At 37.1% G+C, this 22,189-nt stretch overlaps 2 protein-coding genes across 4 annotated transcripts in view; one reads left to right on the top strand and one right to left on the bottom strand.

Moving 5' to 3' along the window:
* Positions 1-937: 937 nt before the first annotated feature.
* LOC145213776 (sodium-dependent serotonin transporter-like) lies at positions 938-17,449 on the bottom strand. Of its 2 annotated transcripts, XM_080082165.1 has the most exons (15): positions 16,989-17,449; positions 15,892-15,977; positions 15,327-15,492; positions 11,014-11,148; positions 10,638-10,725; positions 9,240-9,377; positions 8,452-8,590; positions 7,874-8,032; positions 7,081-7,160; positions 6,876-7,003; positions 5,901-6,013; positions 4,519-4,750; positions 4,040-4,140; positions 2,806-2,973; positions 938-2,282 (listed from the first exon to the last, which is right to left on the bottom strand). In XM_080082165.1, the coding sequence occupies exons 1-15, from the start codon at positions 17,314-17,316 to the stop codon at positions 2,199-2,201; spliced, it is 2,145 nt and encodes a 714-aa protein (XP_079938291.1). In that variant the 5' UTR covers positions 17,317-17,449; the 3' UTR covers positions 938-2,198. The 2 variants fall into 2 exon arrangements, with proteins under 2 accessions (XP_079938291.1, XP_079938292.1); XM_080082166.1 differs by lacking the exons at positions 15,327-15,492; positions 15,892-15,977; positions 16,989-17,449 and adding an exon at positions 12,044-12,381.
* Positions 17,450-20,233: 2,784 nt separating this feature from the next.
* Positions 20,234-22,189, top strand: part of LOC145214188 (uncharacterized) — a 39,241-nt gene continuing 37,285 nt past the window's right edge. For both annotated transcript variants that reach the window (XM_080082677.1, XM_080082676.1), the window contains exons 1-2: positions 20,234-20,474; positions 21,469-21,800. In XM_080082677.1, coding sequence (XP_079938803.1) covers positions 20,401-20,474; positions 21,469-21,800 — 406 coding nt within the window. In that variant the 5' untranslated portion in view covers positions 20,234-20,400. The remainder of the gene's footprint in view (positions 20,475-21,468; positions 21,801-22,189) is intronic.

The raw sequence follows: 22,189 nt of genomic DNA, 5'->3' as shown, positions 1-22,189 counted from the left end.
ACGTTGAATATTGTAACTTATAGAATACCTTTTTCTTTCAACATGTAGTGTGGTAAAACTACTTAATTCGTTACATAACTGATTAATAACAGCCCGCGTATTATATGCTCAAACTAAACCACGAAGCAGAAGATTACATTTACTCTTGCGATCAAAGTCAGCGAAAAAAGGGACTATTTCACCCACTGCAGATAAAGTTTGGTTAAGTTTATGCTATAAGATGTGATAAAATAAACTGTTTCCAGCAGTTTTATTGACTGAATCAACAATACATTTGTATGACTCCATGTTCAATAAGTTTTTACAACTTAAAACTGTTGGGTGATCAAAATTCTGAACAAGTTTGTTTCTGGAGTGTATCATAACTTGTTGATTAGGTTCAAGTATTTAAACTCGCAATCTGTTTACAGTTTGACAGGCGTACATATTGCGTTTGTTTTTTAAAATTTCATTAACTAGTCTGTAACTCACAAACTTTTTATTTTTTGTGCTAAATAACCACTCAAAAACCTAAGTGATGCTACATCGACTAGCTTACCCACTTATGACAAACGCTCTGTAATGTTTTTGAGGAAATGAATCAATTTTAAGTCAGACTACAGCGGCGATGGAACATTCAAACTAAGGCGGAAATTGTTAGCGTTAGTCAGGAAACTGCGTGCTTCGCAATTGCTTTTTTTTGCGCTGTGACGTTTTTTTTCTTCTAAAATCAGAAACAATTTTCTGTTGTCCACAATAAGGAATGCATTTGCAGCCTATCAATCCGTTGTAACTTGTAAAGTTCTAAACTATGTCCTAGAAGAAGGTATCTGTACAAAACGTGCTACAATTTTCCCAATTCTCCAAATATCAATATCACGTTTCTATTGAACAACATTGAAACGCTTTGCGAAAATGTCAATCATGGTAGCAAAACCCAAGCAACACAAACATGAACTCAATGTACAATAAAGCTTTATATGACATATATGACGAACTGCAGACTTTCAACACGGGAGAAGAAACGATATATTTGGTTTAAACTGCAACTGAACGGTGGTTTATGTAATCGGTGTTTGCAGCAGTTTTGAAGTTCGACGTTTTTGTCTTTATGCAAATTAAGAAACATAAAAATGAAGGGTTTGGGCCGAAACCACTGCTTTAGAAGAACATTGCAACACAAAATTTACACAACGTTTGGTGTATACAGTCATATGCACATAGCGTCAAATTCTGTGAGTCTAGTTTTTTTGACATTAACAGGTTTTGTGCGGTTGATTTGATGATATTGCTCGACGGGTATTCGGGGTTAAGAAGAAATTGACAAGAAGAAACGAACAATAAAAAGATCAACTATAGTCTTTGGAATAAGATTTTACATTTATTCATTACTATGATTAGCCGTGAAGCGATAACGGCACACTTGTATAAAATCATAGTACGCCAGGCCCATTGAAGGCATCATCCTGAAAAAGGGCGGTGTCCCAAGCATTATCATATGGCAAGGCATCAGCCAGAAATGTCTTGCCTTGACGTATGTAAATGATTGAGAGACCGGCTTATTTCGGTATGACGCTTCAAACAGGCCGTCGTACTATGATTTAAACATGAGTCTGGCATACTATGTCTGCAAACGTCAAAAAAAGTTATTTGAAAAGCAAATTACGACCGAGGAGAAAGTTTAGAGTTGCAAGATTTGCTTTTTGGAGGTAGAGAGTTAATTAAGCTGCAAGCGAAATCCTTGAAAGCAGAACACCATTTAGGCGGTAATTTTAAGTTAATAGTAATGTTTTATTGGTTAACACCGGTTGCACCAGATAAAAATGTAAACAAAATACGTTAGATGTGGAACATTGATTTGGCATGTGTCAGTCTTATGAAGTCGGTTGTGAGATAATATACAAAAATACAGATTAAAAGTTTTCATTGAAAACAAAATGCACGTGATCAGTTTTTATGGACGTTTGCTCAAACAATTCTCCGTTACAAAAATACACAAGTTTGTACAAAACGAAAAAAAATACATAACTCCTTAAAAGTTAAACTGTAGTTGGCAATGAACGCAAAAAGATTTCACCAAAAGGGAGCGGAATGCCACTGAAAAGGTGGAAAAATTGGCGCAAGTTCGTGGCTCTGCTCACGGGCCCCATCTACCGGCAGTAATTTTCCGCTTTTACCGAAAGGAACAGCCATGGAGGTTTGTATTTGTGGTTGCGTTTCTACTCTGGCACGGGCGCCATGGCTAAAGATTCACGAGGTTGAGCTTGGCCGCCGCTTTCTGGACGCAGCAGGACAAAGCAACGCTGTTAAATAAGAAAAAAGCTAAGATAAAATTACCTTAACTGATGGTCTGTAAATAATTGAAAGGAAAATCTGTGTTTGCAACAAAAGATAATTTAAAAAATATTGTTTCATATGCTACTGTACATATGACATTGAAAATATATAATTTGATTGAAAATAATAATTTTAATTTCAAATTACCAGAAATAAATTTATTTAATTTGTTTTGCTTGTGTATGTTTTCTTTTTAACCCCTGATTCAAAGTTCAAAAATATTTTTTGTTTTTTTATTTGTTTATCTTTATTGGGGAAAAAAACACTAAATCTATAACTGCTGCTTAATTGAAAAAGTAAAAATCAGTTAGTGACATGATTATATATTGGCATACATTTTTAAATCCTAATATACGTGTTGTTGTTTTTTCAAAATCAAAAATACGACTATGCATTATTGCAAAAATAAACTGCAAAATAGCGTTTAGTTAACAACGCACTAAAGCGGCATTGTAAAAATGAATACCTATTTGTTGTTTTAATTTTTACCTGCTGGGGGGAGCCAATTTCCTTGATATACCGGTAGAGGGCGTAAATGGGTATAATAAGTGCCGAAGAAAGTGTGATCACCCAACCAAGACCAGTCGACCAATCAGGATACTCCTTACCCGCGTATTCCAAATTACTTGTGAAAACCACACTCATCACAATCATGAACTGCGTGATAAACAAGAGAATACCATTATCCTCACATGTGTTAAAACATTTTTGATGCGAAATTAACATGTTTGGCGCGTGATTCAGCACATGACGTTGCAATACGTCACTACAAGGATGTTTTTAAAGCTCACCTAACATTCAGTGCAATTTTGAGCGAAGATTGCAATAGCAAACATAATGGTCAATGTATGTACGAGTCAAACATTTTAAGTAGCCTATTGCTAGACGTCAATTTTTAAGCAACGAATTAAACGTGCTGAGCAGAAAAGATAAGCATTTGCTTCACAAAAGTGTATGAAGGCAAAGGCTAGAACGCACAACGTTTTTTAATCACACGCCAATAAAATAAAATCAATGTGTGCCGTAGTTATTTTTCATGTTCTTTATCTAAAACGCCGTAACGCAAAAACACCCCTCCCAAACAAAAAAAAAAGAGAAAAGTGATTCAATTTTCGCTATAATGCATTTTGAAATCCTACACATAACAAATTTCTAGCATAACGAAAGGCTACCATTCTCAAAAATCTCAAGTGTTCAAAATTTAACTTGAATGAGTGAAAGTAGGTGGGGTTAAAGAAGGCAGTGTTACCCCACATGGGGTAAGATGGTAACGGAACCTGAAACGGCGCCGCAATTTTAGTTAAAACCGCCCGACTCCTCAAACAAAGCTAACAAGTTGCAAGATGTGGCAAAGTTAAGCTTTTACGGGTCATTAAATCTTGTCAGTCCAGCCACAAAGCGCTTTTGCGTTTACCCACTCAGCCCTAACCTTTCGTTATTTACAGATCAGGGAACAAGGCTTGCGGATGAAAGGATTACAAGGGCAAACTACTGATGACTGAGCGATGTGCGTTGAACGTGTTACTCCGGAATTTTGCTGATGGGAAAATGCAACCGTAGACCATTTCACTGACGCACTAGCCTTCAGACACACGAAGCGCTCAGTTATGTGCCCTTTAAACCGGCCTTGTATAATTTGCCTTTCACCGCTTAGGAATGCTTCCTCTTTTGTCGGACTGGTTAACTATGCGCAGATACTTAATTTTTCGTCCATCATACTTACGCCGAGAAAGAGAGGGCTGATGTATTTCCAGCATAGCCGCCAGTAAATACCAGGACCGAATCCAAGCATGGCCTTGATGTCTCCACTTAAACGATCGATTCCTGTTGAACAGAAACAAATTTAGTGTCCAAAAGCATTGGAAAAATATATACCATAGACACACAGTCAAAGTGTGTGACAAATACGCAAAACGCCACCTACAACAAGCCGAACAAGTAAATCAACAGCTCACACACACACACATAAAACAAACCATCAACATACAACCAAAAGTACAAAATAGGAAAAGAACACACACAAAATACGACAGACAACACAACAAACACACATAAACAAACAGTCAAATGAAATGCACCAAGTGGGAATAAAAACAGACATCACTCAGACACAACCTAACAACAACATAAGAATAGAGTAAAGATGGATTCGGAAGGAAACAATCATACAAATATTTTTTACAAATAGCACAAAACACTTACCGTAAAACCAACTAACAGATATTGCTTCGAGAAGTACAACAGTCATTATAGCGGGTCCAGTTGCATAAACCTCAAGCAAAGTAATGAGATAAACTCCTCCATATGTGGTGGTGCAAAGAGCCAAACAGAAGCTGACGCAGAGAAATACAAACACAAATTTTTCCCGATGTTTTCCGATCGAGTTCGGAAATTCGTCGGAAAATCCGGTGATGACAGCCTCAAGTCCTCCGAACTAAAAAACAATTATTGGCTAGTTAGGTTTGTCCATTGAGTTGAGTTTATTTCGCCGGATGAGGCAAATCGTAGCAGCACAGAAATATTAACATTTAAGCCGAAAAAGCTGCGCAACGTTAAGACGCTATATAGCGCGACAAAACTGAGGGCACAACTGGTGGATAGATGCAAAACGCGCTGCAGGTGCACCGTTACTACAAGCATTGTGGCAGGAACTCACATTAGAGGGTGAGGTTGGAGCATTAGGAATCGTATTTTATTGACTGCTGTGTTTCAAGGGCGTGCGTGCAAATGGCTATGATGTCGTTACTTTGACATAGGTCCGTTGGTTCGGGTTTAAATACAAGTTTTGGAATTTCAATCACAATGTTTTGAGTTTTGTGTCAAGTGGACAAGCAAAGATGCAAAAGACCGACCAATTGTCTTAAGTGTCTCACTAAAACAGCCGTTTTGTTTGGCAACCAACCGTCTGAAATCCTAACACGTTTATAGCAGACCCTTTCGGGCATTTGTAAACAACGGGCAGACTTCAAATGAAACTAAAACGGCTGAAAGTGGACATGGTACGTTTCTGGAGTGGCCTGGATTAATCCCAATTCATCTTAAGTGCAGCACAGACGTTCCGTGTAACCGCATGTCCCTTGATGCAAAGTTTTGACAAATGCAAGCCTGTTTAGAACAGGTTTGCCACTCCAATGGTCGCAGTCGTCTGTTTTCAGTCTTTTGAAGTTTACAACCACTTCTGACTAGATAATATTAACTTAGGCCACAAGGTATTCTCTAGTCTCGTGTTTTTAACTACTAGTGTGCTGTAGCAAAATTGTGAGTGTGCCGCGAAATATAATTTTCAAATAGTGCAACTATTATTTGACGATTGAGTGTGTTTCTTTGTTTGCAAACGCATCTTTTGTTTGACAAACAAATGCTCACTTTATGACGTAACAGAGCCTTTGTTTCTTGTGGAATTACAACAAGCGACAAAAGTATAGCAACCAAAAGTTGTAGGCTGTGTCTTTTCTGAAATTACCAAAAACAAATTTTGCAATAATCTACAAAAAAAACAATGTGAGGGCATGTTGTACATAGAAGATATATTGTTTTGTTCTTTTGAAGACAAAATAGAAACCTAAAATGAATACGCCGCTTACCGAACTGTCAAGACCCAAGGTTATAATCATCAGAAAGAAGATGATGGAGAAAAATACAGACCCGCTGAATGTTGTCAGTGCTTGTCCGTATACCACAAACAATAATCCCATGCCTGAAAAACAAACAAAGAAACAAGTTTTCAATACGAAACCTGTACTACGGTAAGAAACGGATAATGGGGCAAATGTGGATGATTTATTTCTTGCTGTGACGTAATAACGCGCGGTGTGACATCACAATGAGCATAGAACGAATAAATTGTTCAATATTTGCAGTTGAACAAGGTACTTTGCATATTTGGAGTTGAACAAGGTACTTTGCATATAAAATACAATAAGTTTTAAATTTTTTTTTTTTTTTTTAACTTACAGTTGATAAGAAAATTGAAAATATGGATTTGAGTAGGAAATTATTTAATCTTTATGTGTGAGGAAATTTCAAAGGTGCCAAATTGCCAGAAATATTGCTCTTTTGAGCCAGTGATAGCACGCGCAAGACGCCTAAAATAAACCAGAGAGCAATCTAGCACTACAGGATGCCTGCTTGGAACATAAGATGCATCAGATGAGCCAAACAGGAAAATACAAGTTCGACAAATGGTCCACGAACACGGTATTGGCTGTGCTTACAATGAATTACCGGAAAATTCTCTTTGTTTGGCATTTATTGGCGTAGTTTGATGCGATAAAGTTGTACCTGTTGGTTTGTTTTATTAATGCCAGTTTTGTGTGCGCCAGGTTACTATAGTAACGTTTAAAATGCAAACAAAACGTATGCGATTTTTTTGCTTTACCATGCGCTAAATAATTTTAATTTGAAAAACTTATTATTTCTGTCGGTAATTACATGTCAAAAACGTCCTGACTAACCTCTTTAATTAATCATGCTTAACCCACTTGATAGATTGATAATCAAAATATGCTCAACGTCCAAAATAACAAATTAAGGAGCAATTTTTGGTACGTAAATTATACCTGGAGTGGTTACGTCTTCGATGTTATCCTTGTGCAGAATATGCGCCATATATCCCATGACCGAAAAGACCACGAACCCAGCCATGAAGCTTGTCAAGCAGTTTACTACACTCGTAATGAACGCGTCCCTAGCGAGAAAATTAAATTAGGTTACGTTACGAAGTAGAGAAAAATGTCTCAACGCCACTTATGCGTAACGGGTTACCTGTAACAGTTGTTCTTGAAGTTATTGTAACTGGACAAAGCGATGAGCGTACCGAAACCCGGCCCAAGCGAAAAGAAAACCTGTAGAATAAAAAATTCCGGTAAAAGGTGGCAAAATTAGGTACATTAAATTTAGGCATATTTTTTTCGCGCACACAATTTAAAATTATAAATATATTCCCAGCAAGAAGACACGTCTAAATGTAAAACACTATTCTAGAAACTAACTTATAGAAACGTTATAATGTTTTTCACTCAGATATTTTCTTGTAACTTCTTGCTAAGCATATTTGATTTTTGTAAAATTCCATCTTCCTGCATGGATAATAGTTTGCTAACGTAGATCACACAGTACAGTTTTTTTTCTTAAGCTCCTTACCTACATTCCTTGAAATCCTACATGATTTAATTAAACTTTATTCATAACTCCTCTATGTACCTATTCACATTTAAATATCGTGTCAATGTGCGTTTATTTAAAACAAAAGAAATTTGAAACAATATATGTAGGCTATAAATAATACGAAATTACAGACTATTTATTAAGTTACAAAACTCGAAAAAATGAAACAAGTCCTATAGCTATAGGTCAAGGCTTTCAAACATGGACAGTAATATCCAATTCTTTGTAATTTATGAAAAAAACTCATACAATACGTGAGATAATGTTTCATGGGCAAACTTAGAAAAAAAAAGGAAAAAACGTGCAAAACATAGACCGTGGCGCAAAAAAAGGTTGAGTTTTTCTTAACTTGGAGGTCAAAAACAAAAAAGTTTAGGTATCGCGAGTTTACCTGCGTAGCGGCTTCTAACCACACCGATGGTTTCAAAAGTAAATGCCACTGTGGTTGCAAGTAGAACTTGATCCCCATAAGAGCGCCTGGCAATGTTGCTCCTCGGATTAGGAGGATAAAAAGTACCACGTATGGAAACGTGGCTGTCACCCACACCGCCTGTATTAAGATAAAGAGGATAAAAATTCTTGAATATAATCCCTGCGGTTACCTGCTTTTCCACTTTGTTGTACATAGGTGCATGAAAATTTCTCAATAAACTTTTGCCATGATTTGACATAAAGTTAGTTTTGACTGAATAAAATTTGGCATTTTTTTTATTTAACTTTTATTAGTCACACGTTTGCTTTAAGGCTGCAATCAGTAAGCTTTAGTGTATATGCCTGACAGCAACAGTTTATGTGTCTTGTTTACAATCGTAGTTAGCTATAATCCAACCCCATATTTACTAAGGTGGTAATTGTATTGTTAAGAAAAAAAATTACTAATTTAGCGCCAAACGAAATAAACCTATTGTAATCAACTCAAATCCCCCGTGCCCATGCAAGGGAACAAACAATAGCATGTGAAAAAAGTACCTTTCCTGATGATCTGACGCCTTTCCACAGACAGAAGTACAATGCCACGTAAACGAAGAAAAGGCAAATAACCAGTTGCCAGCGCGGAGGACCTAAATCTCCAATTCCTGTTGATTTGTGCATTTCTAATACGTGTCGTCTGTCATCAAAAAGAAAATAATATATTTTGATTTAATATGCTCAGCAGCACCACCACCAAATGCAGTAGGTAACTGGATATTTGTGATGCTATGCAGCCTTGGAAAGTACTGTTTGCACAAGTAAATGCAAACATGTATGTCTTACAATCATTGGTTATACGCCTTCGGTTAGCTACTTAGAAAATACAATTGGTTTCCTAATGTAAATATCAACTACTTCTGAAAACAGACAGTGTTCTGTGTCCGATGCAAAAAATTGCTTAAAAAAGCCTTTAATGTGTGAAACCAGTCAAATGGAAATTTTCTATGCGATGTCTACTTGCAAAAGGAATTACAGTAAATCCCTATTCAAGCTTTCAACTTTTCTTTAAGATCAAATTGCCCAAATACTACTTCATTGAACTAAACTTTCATATCAACAACAAGCTTAATTATTTATTTTCAAATGATGAACCTTTTCAAAGTAAACCGTATCATGCTAAAATCCTGAGTAAACAAAAAAGTTTGACAAAAAATGTCATGAATTCAACTTGTTCCTCAAAATAACTGTCAATTTTTTTCAAACGAAGGCCCAACCCCGTTGTATTAATTTTGAAACGTTCGCGGGAAATTGATTGGCCGATTGGGGCGGGTGCGTCAGAAACTTACTCGAAGAACTGATGGGCTGGAGATTCAGATGTATTGCTCCACGTCAGGTTGTGTGCTGCAGAATAAATCTGATCCACACAATGTTCGTTGGTCCAAGTGTGGTTGCAATGAGCCCACGGAAGTTCGTAGGCAAAAGAGCTGCAGAGAGATTTACTTATTAGGTTGTGTTTTAAGTTTTTTTTTTATTGGACGAAAGTAAAAGAATAAAGATAAAGTAAAGCATAAAATGACAAGACATCTGATCGTTTATAAAAATTAGGGTATTTTAATATTACCTCTATTGAAGTTACATAACTTTAGTTTAAAAATCTAAGGTTATTTTACGTTGGTGAAATAATTTAAGCCAAATAGATCTGCAAATCTATGTTGCAGTTCTATGATTTGTTGCAGGCTGACAATATTTAAAACAAAGAGAAAAGCACTGATCAAGTTTATAGAGCTCTTCTGGCAATTGCATTTGAAAAGCACTGATATAGCAAACACAACAATTCACAGACCTAATTTTTGAGGATCGCAGTAAGACAAGCAAAAACACGGCACCAATAAGAAATACCTCGAATTTTAAAGCCTCACAATTTTGTGGTGATCTCCCACGTATAACTGTGTTGTCATGAATACATACCTGCCCGATGGGAGCACGTACCAGTACGAGCTAAGGTGTTGTGACTAAAAACTCAAGCTACATCCACGAGACGACAATAAACATGTTTAACGTGAGATAATGTTTTATAATTAGACCATGCCAGTTGTTCTCGAAACAATTTAATAACTTGTCCGTAAACTGTGAATTCATTTAAAGTAAAAAGCTGGGTTAACGATGGAAGGATGTTGCAGATTTCCTGCATTATTTGGTTTTGATTCTTTGTCATTAACATCGATCAAACATTTAAGTGGGGTTTTTCCTTTAATGTTTGATATTTTCGTATTAGACACCTCAGGTCAGTGGCTTCAAACAATTTTTGTATTTCGGGTCTGGTACGGGCATAGGTTTAAGCAAAACGAACATGATTCTGACTAAGTGGGCCTTACTTAACACTAAGGCTCCATCAGTGCTGCAATGTCAACAATCATGTTTAGGCCAGTTCGGACAAAAACGGGTTCCGTAGTTTTGAGCCCGTTTACAACTCATACTAATACCAGCACACAGATTTTACATACCCCAAAAAAAATTATGCTGGGAAAGTTTTCCCCATAGCATGGCAAATTTGTCAAAATACATCTGTAAGATTTTTAACCATATTTTTTTAAACAAAATAAATTTTAATATTTAACAAATGTAAATAAAAATTATTTAAGCTCAAAATGCTCGTTTAAGTCCCAGAAATGCCAACAAAATTTTTGAGGCCTTGTGTAACATATTTTCGGTATCACAGCAGAGGCATATGTTGAAGTACACACCTGTAGAGGTAGTAGACAGCCCAGGCGATGATCGTGTTGTAGTAGCTTGACACGTAAAGGGCAATAAGACAAATGGCAAAACCGACTCCTGGGAACAAAACAAAAGATAGGTAGTTGCGCAAATGAAAACGAAGCAACTTTATTAACGGTGGTGTATGTAGAGACTTTTTCAATGATTAACCAACTGCTCGGGTTTCCTATGTAAAGCATTTTGAAAATGAACTTTGTGGAGGTAATTTTCACGATTCATATTCTTTTAAGCACGATTAATGTATCCACATGCTGCACGGTCACCTAATTGGGTCACAACAAGTTGTTTTAACCGCATCGCCGTTCAAGGTTTTAAGAATATTTCCCGTAAAATGAAAATTTATACCTTTGAATATTGGACAAATTTTCCGCCAGATCGAAATGCAGCCGCTTCGGTGATACTGACCCAAGACCAACTCCAAGTAAAACAGGGGAATCCCCCCGAATACGATCATCAGAAAGTACGGAATGAGAAAGGCTCCTGCGAAAGAAATAGATCAAACATTAGTAATCTCTTTGCAGTCCTTCAAATTTTAGTAAATTGCTTTAAAATCGCTTTTACTGGAATTTAGAAAGTTGTAACATTATTATTTCTTATTTTGAAGAACAACCAGTTTCTAAAAAATATTTTATATGTAATTGTAAATGTCATTGGTGGGGTAAAACATCGTTTTCAATAGTAACGTGTGTTAGGAAATGTGTCTTCCAAGGTTTAAATTGGGGAGTTACTTAAACTGAAAGTTGTGCACATGCGCTTTCGGTGTGATTGCGGCATTTTGCGCTTAAAATCATCTTCCAGTGTGGCGAGTAAAAACCATATTTGTAGAATGGCAGTCTGCAAAAGAACTAGGCCATCGCAATTGATTCAAATTCAAATACGGTCTCGATAGGTTTCTCGGCAAAACCGCAAAGCCATTGTGTTCTCACACGGCTGCGCTCCAAGGCAAAGTGAAGAAATTTAACCTACACTAGATATCTGTACAGTGCCAGCTTAAATGTCGGCAACGTAACCGCCAAGCATTCGCAAAGTATGCAAATCCTTGGAGTGCGTTCGCATCCCATAGGAACATGCCTAAAAGGAATCTGTCCACACTGTCTTAACTCTTTCGGCGCTGGGGTTAATTTTTATGTGTAGAGTGGAGTAGCCAGAATGAAAGTTTCGGGAGGGTCTACAACATTCTTTTTTTGTGTGTGGAGGGGGAATGTTTTGGCTTCATACATGTGTCTCTGTGTGTGTGTTTGAGTGTGTATGTATGTGTGTGCGTGTGTATGTGTGGTTATATGTGTGTCTGCGTATTTGTATGTATGGGTAGAGGGGGTCACAAATCCCTTTATGAACCCTAGATTCGCAACTGCACCCAAATAAAAAGCCTCACCTCCGCCATTCCGAAAGCATATGTAAGGAAAACGCCATACGTTGCCGAGGTCCACAGCAAAACCAATAACTGAGAGAAGAAACTCAAATTTTGAACCCCATTTCTCCCTCTTTGGTTTGCCACTTTCGACTGCGGCCTGATCAACAGCACATTCAGCCAAATACATTTTCGCCTTGCTGTCCTGCAAGCCATTACCATTGGCATCGCAGGCAAGGAAAGGTTTTCCTTGGGTATCGTTCACCCCGTTTATTTGGTCACTTCTGGAGTTGGACATCTTTTGTCGTCGATGTGGTCTTTCAAGCTACTAAGTAACGCCTGGTATTCTATTTGAATAATGCCTACAAGAAGTTGCAAACAGATGTTTATTCAAATCTGGATTTAAAACGGTTACCGGGCTTGTATTTACATGCGGTTTGTAATATCTGCTGCTAGTCTACATTTTGCTTGTGTCAAATATGCTGCGTGTCTCAAATACTTTCGTCTGACACCTGATCTACATTATCGCAGGATTACAATCTAAATCATGTTGAAGGTGTCTTATTTGTGTGCCTGGACATTGCTTCAAAATAAAACAAAATTGTGCAGCACCCCAATACACTGTACAGTAATAAAATTTAATGTTGATTTTTTCAACCAATTTCTAAACGATGTCAAAAATGCTGTTTTATCACTAGGCAATGCTTCAACGATAAACTACAACTACATCATCAACGTCTGTGCTCAAGTAAACGTTTTGAGCGATGGTACCAGCCGACTGAGTGATTTTGTACTTGGCAAAACCACACATTCCTGTAGTTTGTAATTCGCCTTGCGTTCTGCGCTTACTATACGTCACTCAACTGCACAAGAGCCCGTTCTAGCAAAAACCTGACCACAAAATTTCGGACAATCGCTTATGAGCAGCTCCCATACAAAGGTTACTCCTGCCATGCGAGTTTTTTCGTCCGTCAGTTTAATTGCTCGGAAAGTAGTGGATCAACTTCAAGACCCAATGCCGCGCTATACTACCTTTGTCGCTCGCTCAAGTATAGTTTTGTTCAAGGGATGTTTTTTGCGCGGCGCTCACGTAATTAGACTGCTGCATGACGTAGAAAGATTGCTGGTGACGTCACGGGCGTAAGAAGGCAAGGAAATAAGCACCCGAAAACATGTTGTTTATGCTTTCGCTTTCGTCGACGACTTAGCTACTTGACACAACAAAGTATCGCTGTAAAACCACAAGATGACCTTTAGGACACAGAGGCTTTTACCCACCCAAAATCGCAACAAACTATTAGAAAATCCAAAGATTGTACAACAAAAAATATAAGAAACAAACATCATTTTGTGTTGTGGACATTTCTGGAAAATTAACCGGCTAAACAGAATCGTTTATTTCCAATTGAAAAATACTACATTTTGTAACTGTAAAGCCAAACCCAACAAACACAACCTCTGTGGTTAACGGTTTGAACGAGCAAGCGTCTGGTGTTGCAAACCAAATCACTAGGGAGTTTGTTATGACACGGTTCCCAAACTTAAAATACCTGATAATGTTACCGAAAGCTACACAAAAGTGACAGCAACTGATCCTTCACTGCAGTAATCGTGAAGTTTGTCAACCGCAGAATATGCCAACTTCGTTTCTGAGGGTGTAATGTGACAAAACAACTTGCCACACACATTCAATTTACCACTGAACTACAAGAATGACTGTTCTCTAACTCAAGACAGTCTTTGTCAACGTAACAATCACAAATAAGCCAACTTTGGCTTGTAACAGTCTGGCTAATGATAAACCTTGCTCAAACAATAAAAATCAATTTGTTGACCGAGTACACCGTTTGTTTTTTGCTGTGATCTCCGAATAAAAAAGATTTTATTTTCTTCGATGACTTGCTACTTGTAGTTATAGCTACAACCAAGCATTCCAGCAATTTTGAGGCTCAGCATAAAACCCCAGGAATTTATACATCGTAATAAACGCAATTTTAGGAGAAAGGTCAGCAGACAATTGGTCCTTGTTGGTGCTGCCAAATACTCAACCATGTTAATTTTGTCTGCAGGTGTATGGACTGTTATGCAACCATTTATTGATGTCATTTGCGATAGACAATTCATGTTACTGTTATGTAAGCTTTTGTAAGAAAGAATAAAAAATGTTAAAAACATTTATATCATTTTAATGTTTCTTTTTTTGCTACCTTGACAGTGCCATGTTTTTTTGACTTCAGTCTTTATTTTGTCAGTGAAATGACAGTCAAATTCCTGTTAAAAGTAAAAATAAATCTAGACCTCGACTGTCATGAGATGCACGAAACATTTTCTACAAAACAGGAGTTGCTGGAATGATGGTTTCAAAATATATTGAAGACTTGTTCAAAAATGTTTGTCTTATCTGGAATGAAAAATTGACTTTTCGGTTGTCCTTATTTGGGGGCCCATGTTAATGGCAACCTGGCTATAATGTCGGTCGTTTGCAAATGACTGATTACCAGGTTTTGTGCGCAGATGGACTAATCGCCTTAACATTAAGGCTATTTGCCACAACGAATACACAAAATACCGATTGTGTATCTTGGGAACGTGTCGACCTAAGAGGCCACCAACGTTGCCAAATTCTCGCGGTTGTTTTCCTGGTACTGGTTGATGAAGTTGCTTAGATAAGGCTGACTAATCTGCAGACGTTCTAAGTTCAGAATTTTCATTTGAAGTTTGCCAAAAATAAAGATTTAAATCATCGCTTCGGCGCAAGCAATGGAAGACGAAGTTGCTTGTTGACTGACATTAGCAATAACGGGTTGCGTTCTTTTCTTGGGAATAGATTTAACGCGTGTCAACAAGTACTACATTGTAATTTGAAGAATCTTGGTCAAAAAGAAGTGACCAGTGCTGAGTTTATGACCACTGTGGTTTTGCCTTTTGGTTATTTCAGTCCCCACCCACCAGTTTTTGGTTTGCATGAATTTATGGCCAAATATTAGCTTTCAAGCATTGGGAAATCACGTAGGTGTACGTAGTGTGTAATATTTTGTTTGATGAACAAACAGACAGTTCGGCCCGAGTGCTTTGTCACAATGGCCATTGTGACTCTATAGTCAACACTCATGTGTAATCCGTACTGGCGAGAAACAAACTTGTTAAAGGTCAATTGTTTTCTGGCTGCTTGTAAGAAAGCCCACAAACAGACAAGTATATTCCAATTAGTATCAACTTCTTATTTCCTTGATTATTAAGTTTTTTTTTACAAACAAGCTGAATTTCTCCAAATTTGCTGAAACAAAGTTAGAATATCATGTCCTACCTCCCCCATTTCGAAAGCAAATGTAGGGAAATCTCCACACGTTTCCTAAATCCACGGCAAATCCGATGACAGAAAGGAGAAATTCGAGCTCTCGTCCCCATTGTTCACGTTCTAGTGATTTGCTGCCCTCTTTCGGAACCATACGTCGGTCTTTATCTTCAGGAACCTGTGTCAAGGTCAAATAAAAGTTCCTAAAGATCTGTTTTAGAGATCTTGTAAACAAACGACTAATCCTTCTTAGGCGATGTAGCACAAAGTACTGTACGAAATGGCCATTAAACAAGCTAACCAATATGTTTTTGATAAAACAGTTTTCGTCTTTAAAATCAGAGCCATAAACTAAACTTGTTTGAAAACATTGGGAGTGGAATTAGGTAGCAAGTTCAAAATATAATGGTAAAATGTTTACGTAAGCGATGTGTGGCTTTCACGAACAGTTCGGTGCAGACCAAAATACTGCGTTTTTGAGCGATCAACTAATACGCTACTTTTTGAGAGTCCATAATATATCCGACAGCATATATCTTTTAACACTTATTCTTCGATAAGTGCAATAAGTTCTTACCAGTGAAAGACCAAAGGTGCTTGAGGGGGGGTGAAGGCCTACACTGTCATTTGTGATTGTACTTTCCTTTCTATTTCTGTTGAAACCTAAAATAAAGATAGAACACTATTTAAGTTCGTGTTTTTTTTTGTGAACTAAAAACGTTTAATTTCTTTTTCAGTCCTTGAAAAAAAAATTTTTTTTCATAAACTTTCATGGAGTTTGCAGATGTTAAACGTAAAAAGGCTAAAAATCACTAAACTTCGAGTAAGTTTAAACCTCAATAAAAGGCAAATGGAGAATATCCAATATGTTGTTCAGAGGTTACCAGTGCAAAAAAATCCATTTGAAAGCAAATTAAAACTTGCCGTATTTACAATTTTTAGGATTAAAACTTAAAATTATGAATTACGAAAACAAAACACTTGTCTTTTTCAATTGAAAAAAATATTGACCTGTTAAACCGACCTCTTTCAAACAGCTGTTTAAAGGCAATTAATTTGAAACGTTACAACACCAGCCAATCAGGGAAGGGCCACGCCAAATCATTAAGGTAGTAAATAAATCTTCCAAAGGCCATCTGGTAAGCAAGGCGTACGGCGAATATTGACAAGCAGATGGGATTTTGTAAACGTATATTTAATGCTTACAGAGGCCCATTCCTGCGCTGTTTTTAGGATTGACAGTAATTACATATGAAGCGCAGCAATATATGGGAGGATTGCTTTGACATAAATACAAAAATTCGGTAATTGTTTTGTTCTTATATGTAGCCAAAATTAGTCCACGGGCAAGAATAGTGCACCTACGCCTGCCGAGGGTTTTGGTGTTTCTAAATTTGCCTGAATTAAGCAAAAGTCGAAAACATGCCCCAACTTTTTCAAAAACAAAGATTGTACAGCTTGATACTTATGTATATTTCTAACAAATTTCAGTTTTAGTATGTTTGACAATTCGATTAAACCTGTGCAACGAAGTCTTAAACTTTATCCATGTGGCCTCTGTTAAACAACGTTGTGGTCGTAAACACGCAAAGAAGTTCGGACTTTTGTACGCATAATAGAATAATAATACAGGGCCCTTTATCTAACCGTATCAGTTAAAAAAACAGGTCGTACCCATTTCCCCAGTTTGGCTGCTTCTTTTTCGTCCAGGCAACGAGGTCTTTACGGCGTCAACAATTCCCGTCTGCGGTAAATTATACCCCGAAACCCGGCGTTGTGGTGCGTGTCCAGTGCCGTTCAACAAAATACTGTCATCGCCATGTTCTGCAATAGCAGTGGTGTTGGTCTCAAGCTGAGGATATATTCCGTCTACTTTGTTTTCCAAGTTGCCTGGTGCACTTATTAGACTTGCTTTCCTGGAATTCTTTCGTGGAACGTCGCTGGACTCGAACAGTTTCCAGTTTTCGCGGCCCAGGTTTTTACCGTTTCGTTCTTCTGGCATAACGAATGGACTTAGTGGTTTCGAAGCAATTCAAACGATCGATCGATAAACGTCTGGAAAGCGCTGTCTCCAGAACTAACAAAATTACAAAATTGTCGCGCACAGGATCCTATTTATATTTAATTTCTATTTACCAGCTGAAGACAACACATCATAATTTGCTTGACGTTGTGCATTAAATATATCCTTTTGGCATAACTAACCCAACGATACGTTAATGTTTAACCACAAAATCTATTTAAATCAAAAAGTTATCTTACTTTGGTAACGTTAACAATTTTTATATTTTACACCAAAGTTTAGTATTATTTCGCATAAAAATATTGCACAAATGAAAATACGCCCGGTATAGGTTTAAATGTCTTGAAGACTTTTGTGCCGACGTACGCTTATTAGCATGACACAGCAAAAAGAGACGAGAATATATTTCGCATAGTGTCTCGTCACATAACGAATATATGTGTTTATTACTTTATACCCGACAATTCTAAAGTCGTTGTCACAGCAACATTAAATCGCCCTACTATTTTCTTGAAAATATGATTAACTTTGTATTTTGTTAATGATCGCAAGTTTTATTGAAAATATTAAACATTTGACACTTGGATTACAATTTGTTCCGAGGCTCGAAGAATGGGTCACTTAAAGCGACAAAACCTTTTGACGTAAATCTTTTGTAAACAACATCCCAGCTCTTGCGTGCTTGGCGGTTTAAGCTACTATGCACTGATAGGGTAATGTGCGCAAGCAAGTTTCACTTCATCACTACAATGCCTTCAAGTTGCTAACAGAGCACACATTGCATACTTAAATAGTTATGTAACATCTTTTCGTAAATTGCTGGTAAAAAAATGCTGGTGTCTTTGCATCTCTATTGAATAGCTCATTTAGTGCCCAACTTGGCTAAATTGAACCGCAATCTATTTCCTTAATTAGGCAATGCTAAAGTCTCAACCTGATCTAAACAACACATTTACCACCCTTGCATTTGATTTTACAACGTCCTGTACACAGTAGATGTGTGTTTTAGACAGGCTAGTCAAGTGGGACTGACGTTAAGCCCCATTGTTAGCGAATAATAACAAACTAATACCTCTATGTGCTTAGAAACCTTGCTGGTTCTGACGTTATTGTGCTGGATCGATCATTGAATTACGCGTGGAGCAAAGTTACTGTAGTGCTATATTACATTCGACTCCATTGTCTTTAAAATAATGATCAGAACGCTAACGCGCTTGAAAACGTTGTTAATTTGAACCTTTCAATCAAAATATTGCCAGTACTTGTACGTGAAGGTCTTGTATCAGGTGAATTTTGTCATTTCCAATCTGGAAATTTCTTGTGTAAAGTATGTACACTAATATAAACTAACATAAAAATACCATAAAACATAGGGTATTATGTGATCTAATATACTTTGTCAATGGTAAGGAACAATTAAAGCTCGGTTAGCAACCAGCATTAAATGTGCCCATTTTACGTCTGTTTGCAATTTCAATCTTCACTTTTTTGTGATACCTAATTACACAAAGAGCGTTTACTATATACTTTGCTAAAATAGCGCGCCTGTTTGCAGAGATACAATTCATTTACATTAGTAACCGCAACTGACAACAGACCCCTTCTGTTTTTACAAGTACCTTATTCTATAACAGCGTCCCAGTAATATATCAGATTACAGAGATAGCCTTTCTGAAAACAGCTTTACCCCATGTTCGGCAATACAATTTGGGGTGCTGAAGTTAGCCTACCTGGCCCCCACCGAAAGACTTTCCTAGCAAGAATGCGATGTATACGAGTTGTCGTCACGCTGCACTTGAAAGGCTGTCAAGGGTCAATTGCTTGCTTTAAAGAGTTTCGCGAAAACCCATGGCGGTCGTACTTTAATCCCCCTTGCAAAAGCAAATTAACCAAATTATTCGCCGGATATTTTCAATCCTCGAAGATTCGGTTGTTCTAATAAAGGTTTGCATCTGTCTCTAATAAAACTAAACTGCGTCCAACGTCTAAAGTTTTGAACACATATTTTTTGATCCACTTTGCTGAAGACATACCACGCAAAACTTTTTCACCTTGTATACCTCTAATTAGCAACAAAATACTTAAAATGGTTTGTAAATTACGAAAATTTACATAGGTTTAAAGCTGACCATCCTGTCCTTCCGCTTCGCTTAAATAAGGAACTACCGTGCCTCTAAAACTGGCATGCAGTACTGAAACAATTAGCTCTTTGCTAACGCATGACTTTACAACTTTGCATAACCCATTCAATGTCGCTTAAATGACTTCACTTTTTATTCTTCTGTGCCCTGTTTTCAGGCGAGTATGAAATGCCCAGTTTTTCACCGCTGATTCATATCATTGCACACACAAACCAACATCAGAAGTGTGTTTGCAGTGAGCTACGCAGAAGAAATAACAAAGAACGTGTTCTTTTGCTAAAAACCACACTCCATTGTTGATCTTAAAAAGTTAAATATTTTGAACAATGAGCAGGACCAGATGTAAGCGAGATTTTGCTTGCTTTGTGTTTGTTTGGCCTTTCCATACGCCAGAGTCGATTTCTTTAAATATGCGGCTTTTCTGATCATAGTAAATACATAGAGTAGGCCTACATTCAATACCAGTAAATAAAAGTAACCCACATATTTTCAATTTTCTTCACGTAATGCAAAATAAGTTCGCGTTGAATGAAATAATGCTCTGAAATTTGACGTAATTTTTTTTATTGTTTTATGACGTTTTTGCTGTTCTCTCATTCGTTTTTTTACTTTACTTTTGCCTCATCCATTTTCTGACGTCATACACAGCGGAAAAAGAAAACATTTTGTTGCAAGAACTAAAAGTATTTTTGTTCTCTTTTCTTGTTGTTTTATTGTTTCCTTTAGTTTTGTTATGTTCTTTTTTGGTTTTTGTAATTTTGCTGTCCATGAAAGTAAAATTTATGCATTTTTCTGGTGGCATCGCAAGGTCTGAAAACTAGAAGTCAGATTTCAGAACATATACGATCCGAGCAATGGAGCATATATTTTTGTACCTTTTCATGCAGTATACTAACTATAGTTAGGTTAGACCTAAATACAAATGAAGCAGCCTTGGCAAACTACGAGACCTCAGCAGTATTCAACAAGTCGTGCAGATGAACATCTGTCACAAAGGTTTGTCACTAGAGCTCCTTCTCGAGAATTTCTCGAGAAATCTCGGAAAAATCGAGTCTCGATACTCGAGAAATAAATAAAAAATTCTCGAGAAAAATTACGTCACGTATTGCAAACAAAAAGTATATGCGACACCTCTTATTACGTGTATTTTTCGTTTCAACTCGCCCTTCGAGCGCACTGGACACATTACTGTCTTATTTTGCTAACGAAACAGCGATTTTTGATGTACGTTGGCGGCAAACTTTCACCATTCCTAAGCAGCAGTCACGCTTAGTTGTGTTATATCTAAAACTCGGACCAACAGTCGCTTAGGTTTTACTGGTTTGCCAGCGAATCACTACCTGCAATCACTACTAAAAGCTAAAAAACGTACAATCGGAATTTTTTTTTGTTTTTGTTAGAAAATCACCTTAAATAAAAATTTCGAGACTCTCGAGATTCTCGAGAAATGAATTTTTAATTTCTCGTTTCTCGAGAAACGAAAAAGTCGAGAAATAGAGGAACCCTATTTGTCACATCACATGCTGCTTGGAATTGGAATACTTTTTTCCCTTTTTTATATTTGGTTAATATTTTACTGTCAGCACTTGTTCAATAAAAGTAAAGATTTGAAAAATGCACTTTTAAATCAATTACACTTAGTCAGTGGTGGGATTCGATTTTTTTGTCAACCGGTTCTATCACAAAAGTCATATTTTTCAGCCCGTTCTGTTACAAAAAGTCCATTGACAGTAACCAGTAATGCTCACCGGTTCACTGATCTCATAAAATTTTGTGAGACAGTTTTATAGAACCGGTGCGAACCGGCTCAATCCCACCACTGCACTTAGTGCTGCTATGTATCTATATATGTTGTTTTAACTGTTTCTAGGGTGATTTGAGTGTAATGGTCTATAAAAAATGTGTAAAAAAGTATGAGAACTCTCCCATTATTCAATGATTAGAAAATGTGTTAAAATTCTACCAAGCTTCAAATCTGTTTTGCTTTCAGATCTTCAAATGTTCGACATCCAGCCCCACCGATAGTCAGTACCCCTTTGATGGTTCCATACATCCCACAACATGGTGCCATTCCCCAACCATACCTTGCCATGCATTTTGATCCTCGTCCAAATACATCACTAATTCCTGGCAGTCTGCCAAGACCCCAAATTCCAATGGTCCCATCAATGCAGCAATCCTCATCACATGCATCGAGTTCGTACCAGGCCAAACGTCCTTCTACTCATCGCGTTTCTTTACTTCAAGACATCAGGATTTCTGGCGAGAGAGATAGAGATGGTTTAGGATCTGTTACCAGCGGAAGTTCATCGGATGCGCATGGTAATTAGCCAGTCAGTGGTGTATGTAAGATGCATGTGCTGGGTGTTTTTTTTTAATTCACATCTATTCTGTGACTGTATTATATATGTAGCAAAGTTCTTTTATGGTCCTCTCTTGACTTATTGTCCTCTCTTGACTTCTATTGCTTGATTATAACCCACAAAACATGTTGGAACCAATTGCATACATATTTGTTTATTATGTCACAGTTTAAAATTATGCCATATAGTTGTATTTGGGTTTATAAAATGTTTTCTGATATTTGTTTTAATTTGCAGTAATGAATTGTTGTATTGCTTCTATGGCATTTTCTTTGTAAAATAACAAGACTTCTTCCTGCAAGGATATTCTGTGATTTACTTTCAATACCTCTGAAATAATTTAAATTT

The sequence above is a fragment of the Phallusia mammillata genome, chromosome 2 (assembly GCF_965637545.1).
Source record: "Phallusia mammillata chromosome 2, kaPhaMamm4.hap1.1, whole genome shotgun sequence".
NCBI lineage: Eukaryota > Metazoa > Chordata > Ascidiacea > Phlebobranchia > Ascidiidae > Phallusia > Phallusia mammillata.
This window is presented reverse-complemented; position numbering and strand designations above follow the sequence as displayed.

Bases quoted from the DNA above. Each gene is read 5' to 3' on its own strand.
- LOC145213776 (XM_080082165.1), bottom strand. From the start codon at position 17,316: ATGCCAGAAGAACGAAACGGTAAAAACCTGGGCCGCGAAAACTGGAAA. The intron at 10,726-11,013 runs GTATAAATTTTC...TTTTGTTCCCAG, and splicing joins AATTTGTCCAATATTCAAAG to GAGTCGGTTTTGCCATTTGT. The intron at 4,751-5,900 runs GTAAGCGGCGTA...ATTGTTTTTTAG, and splicing joins CCTTGGGTCTTGACAGTTCG to TTCGGAGGACTTGAGGCTGT.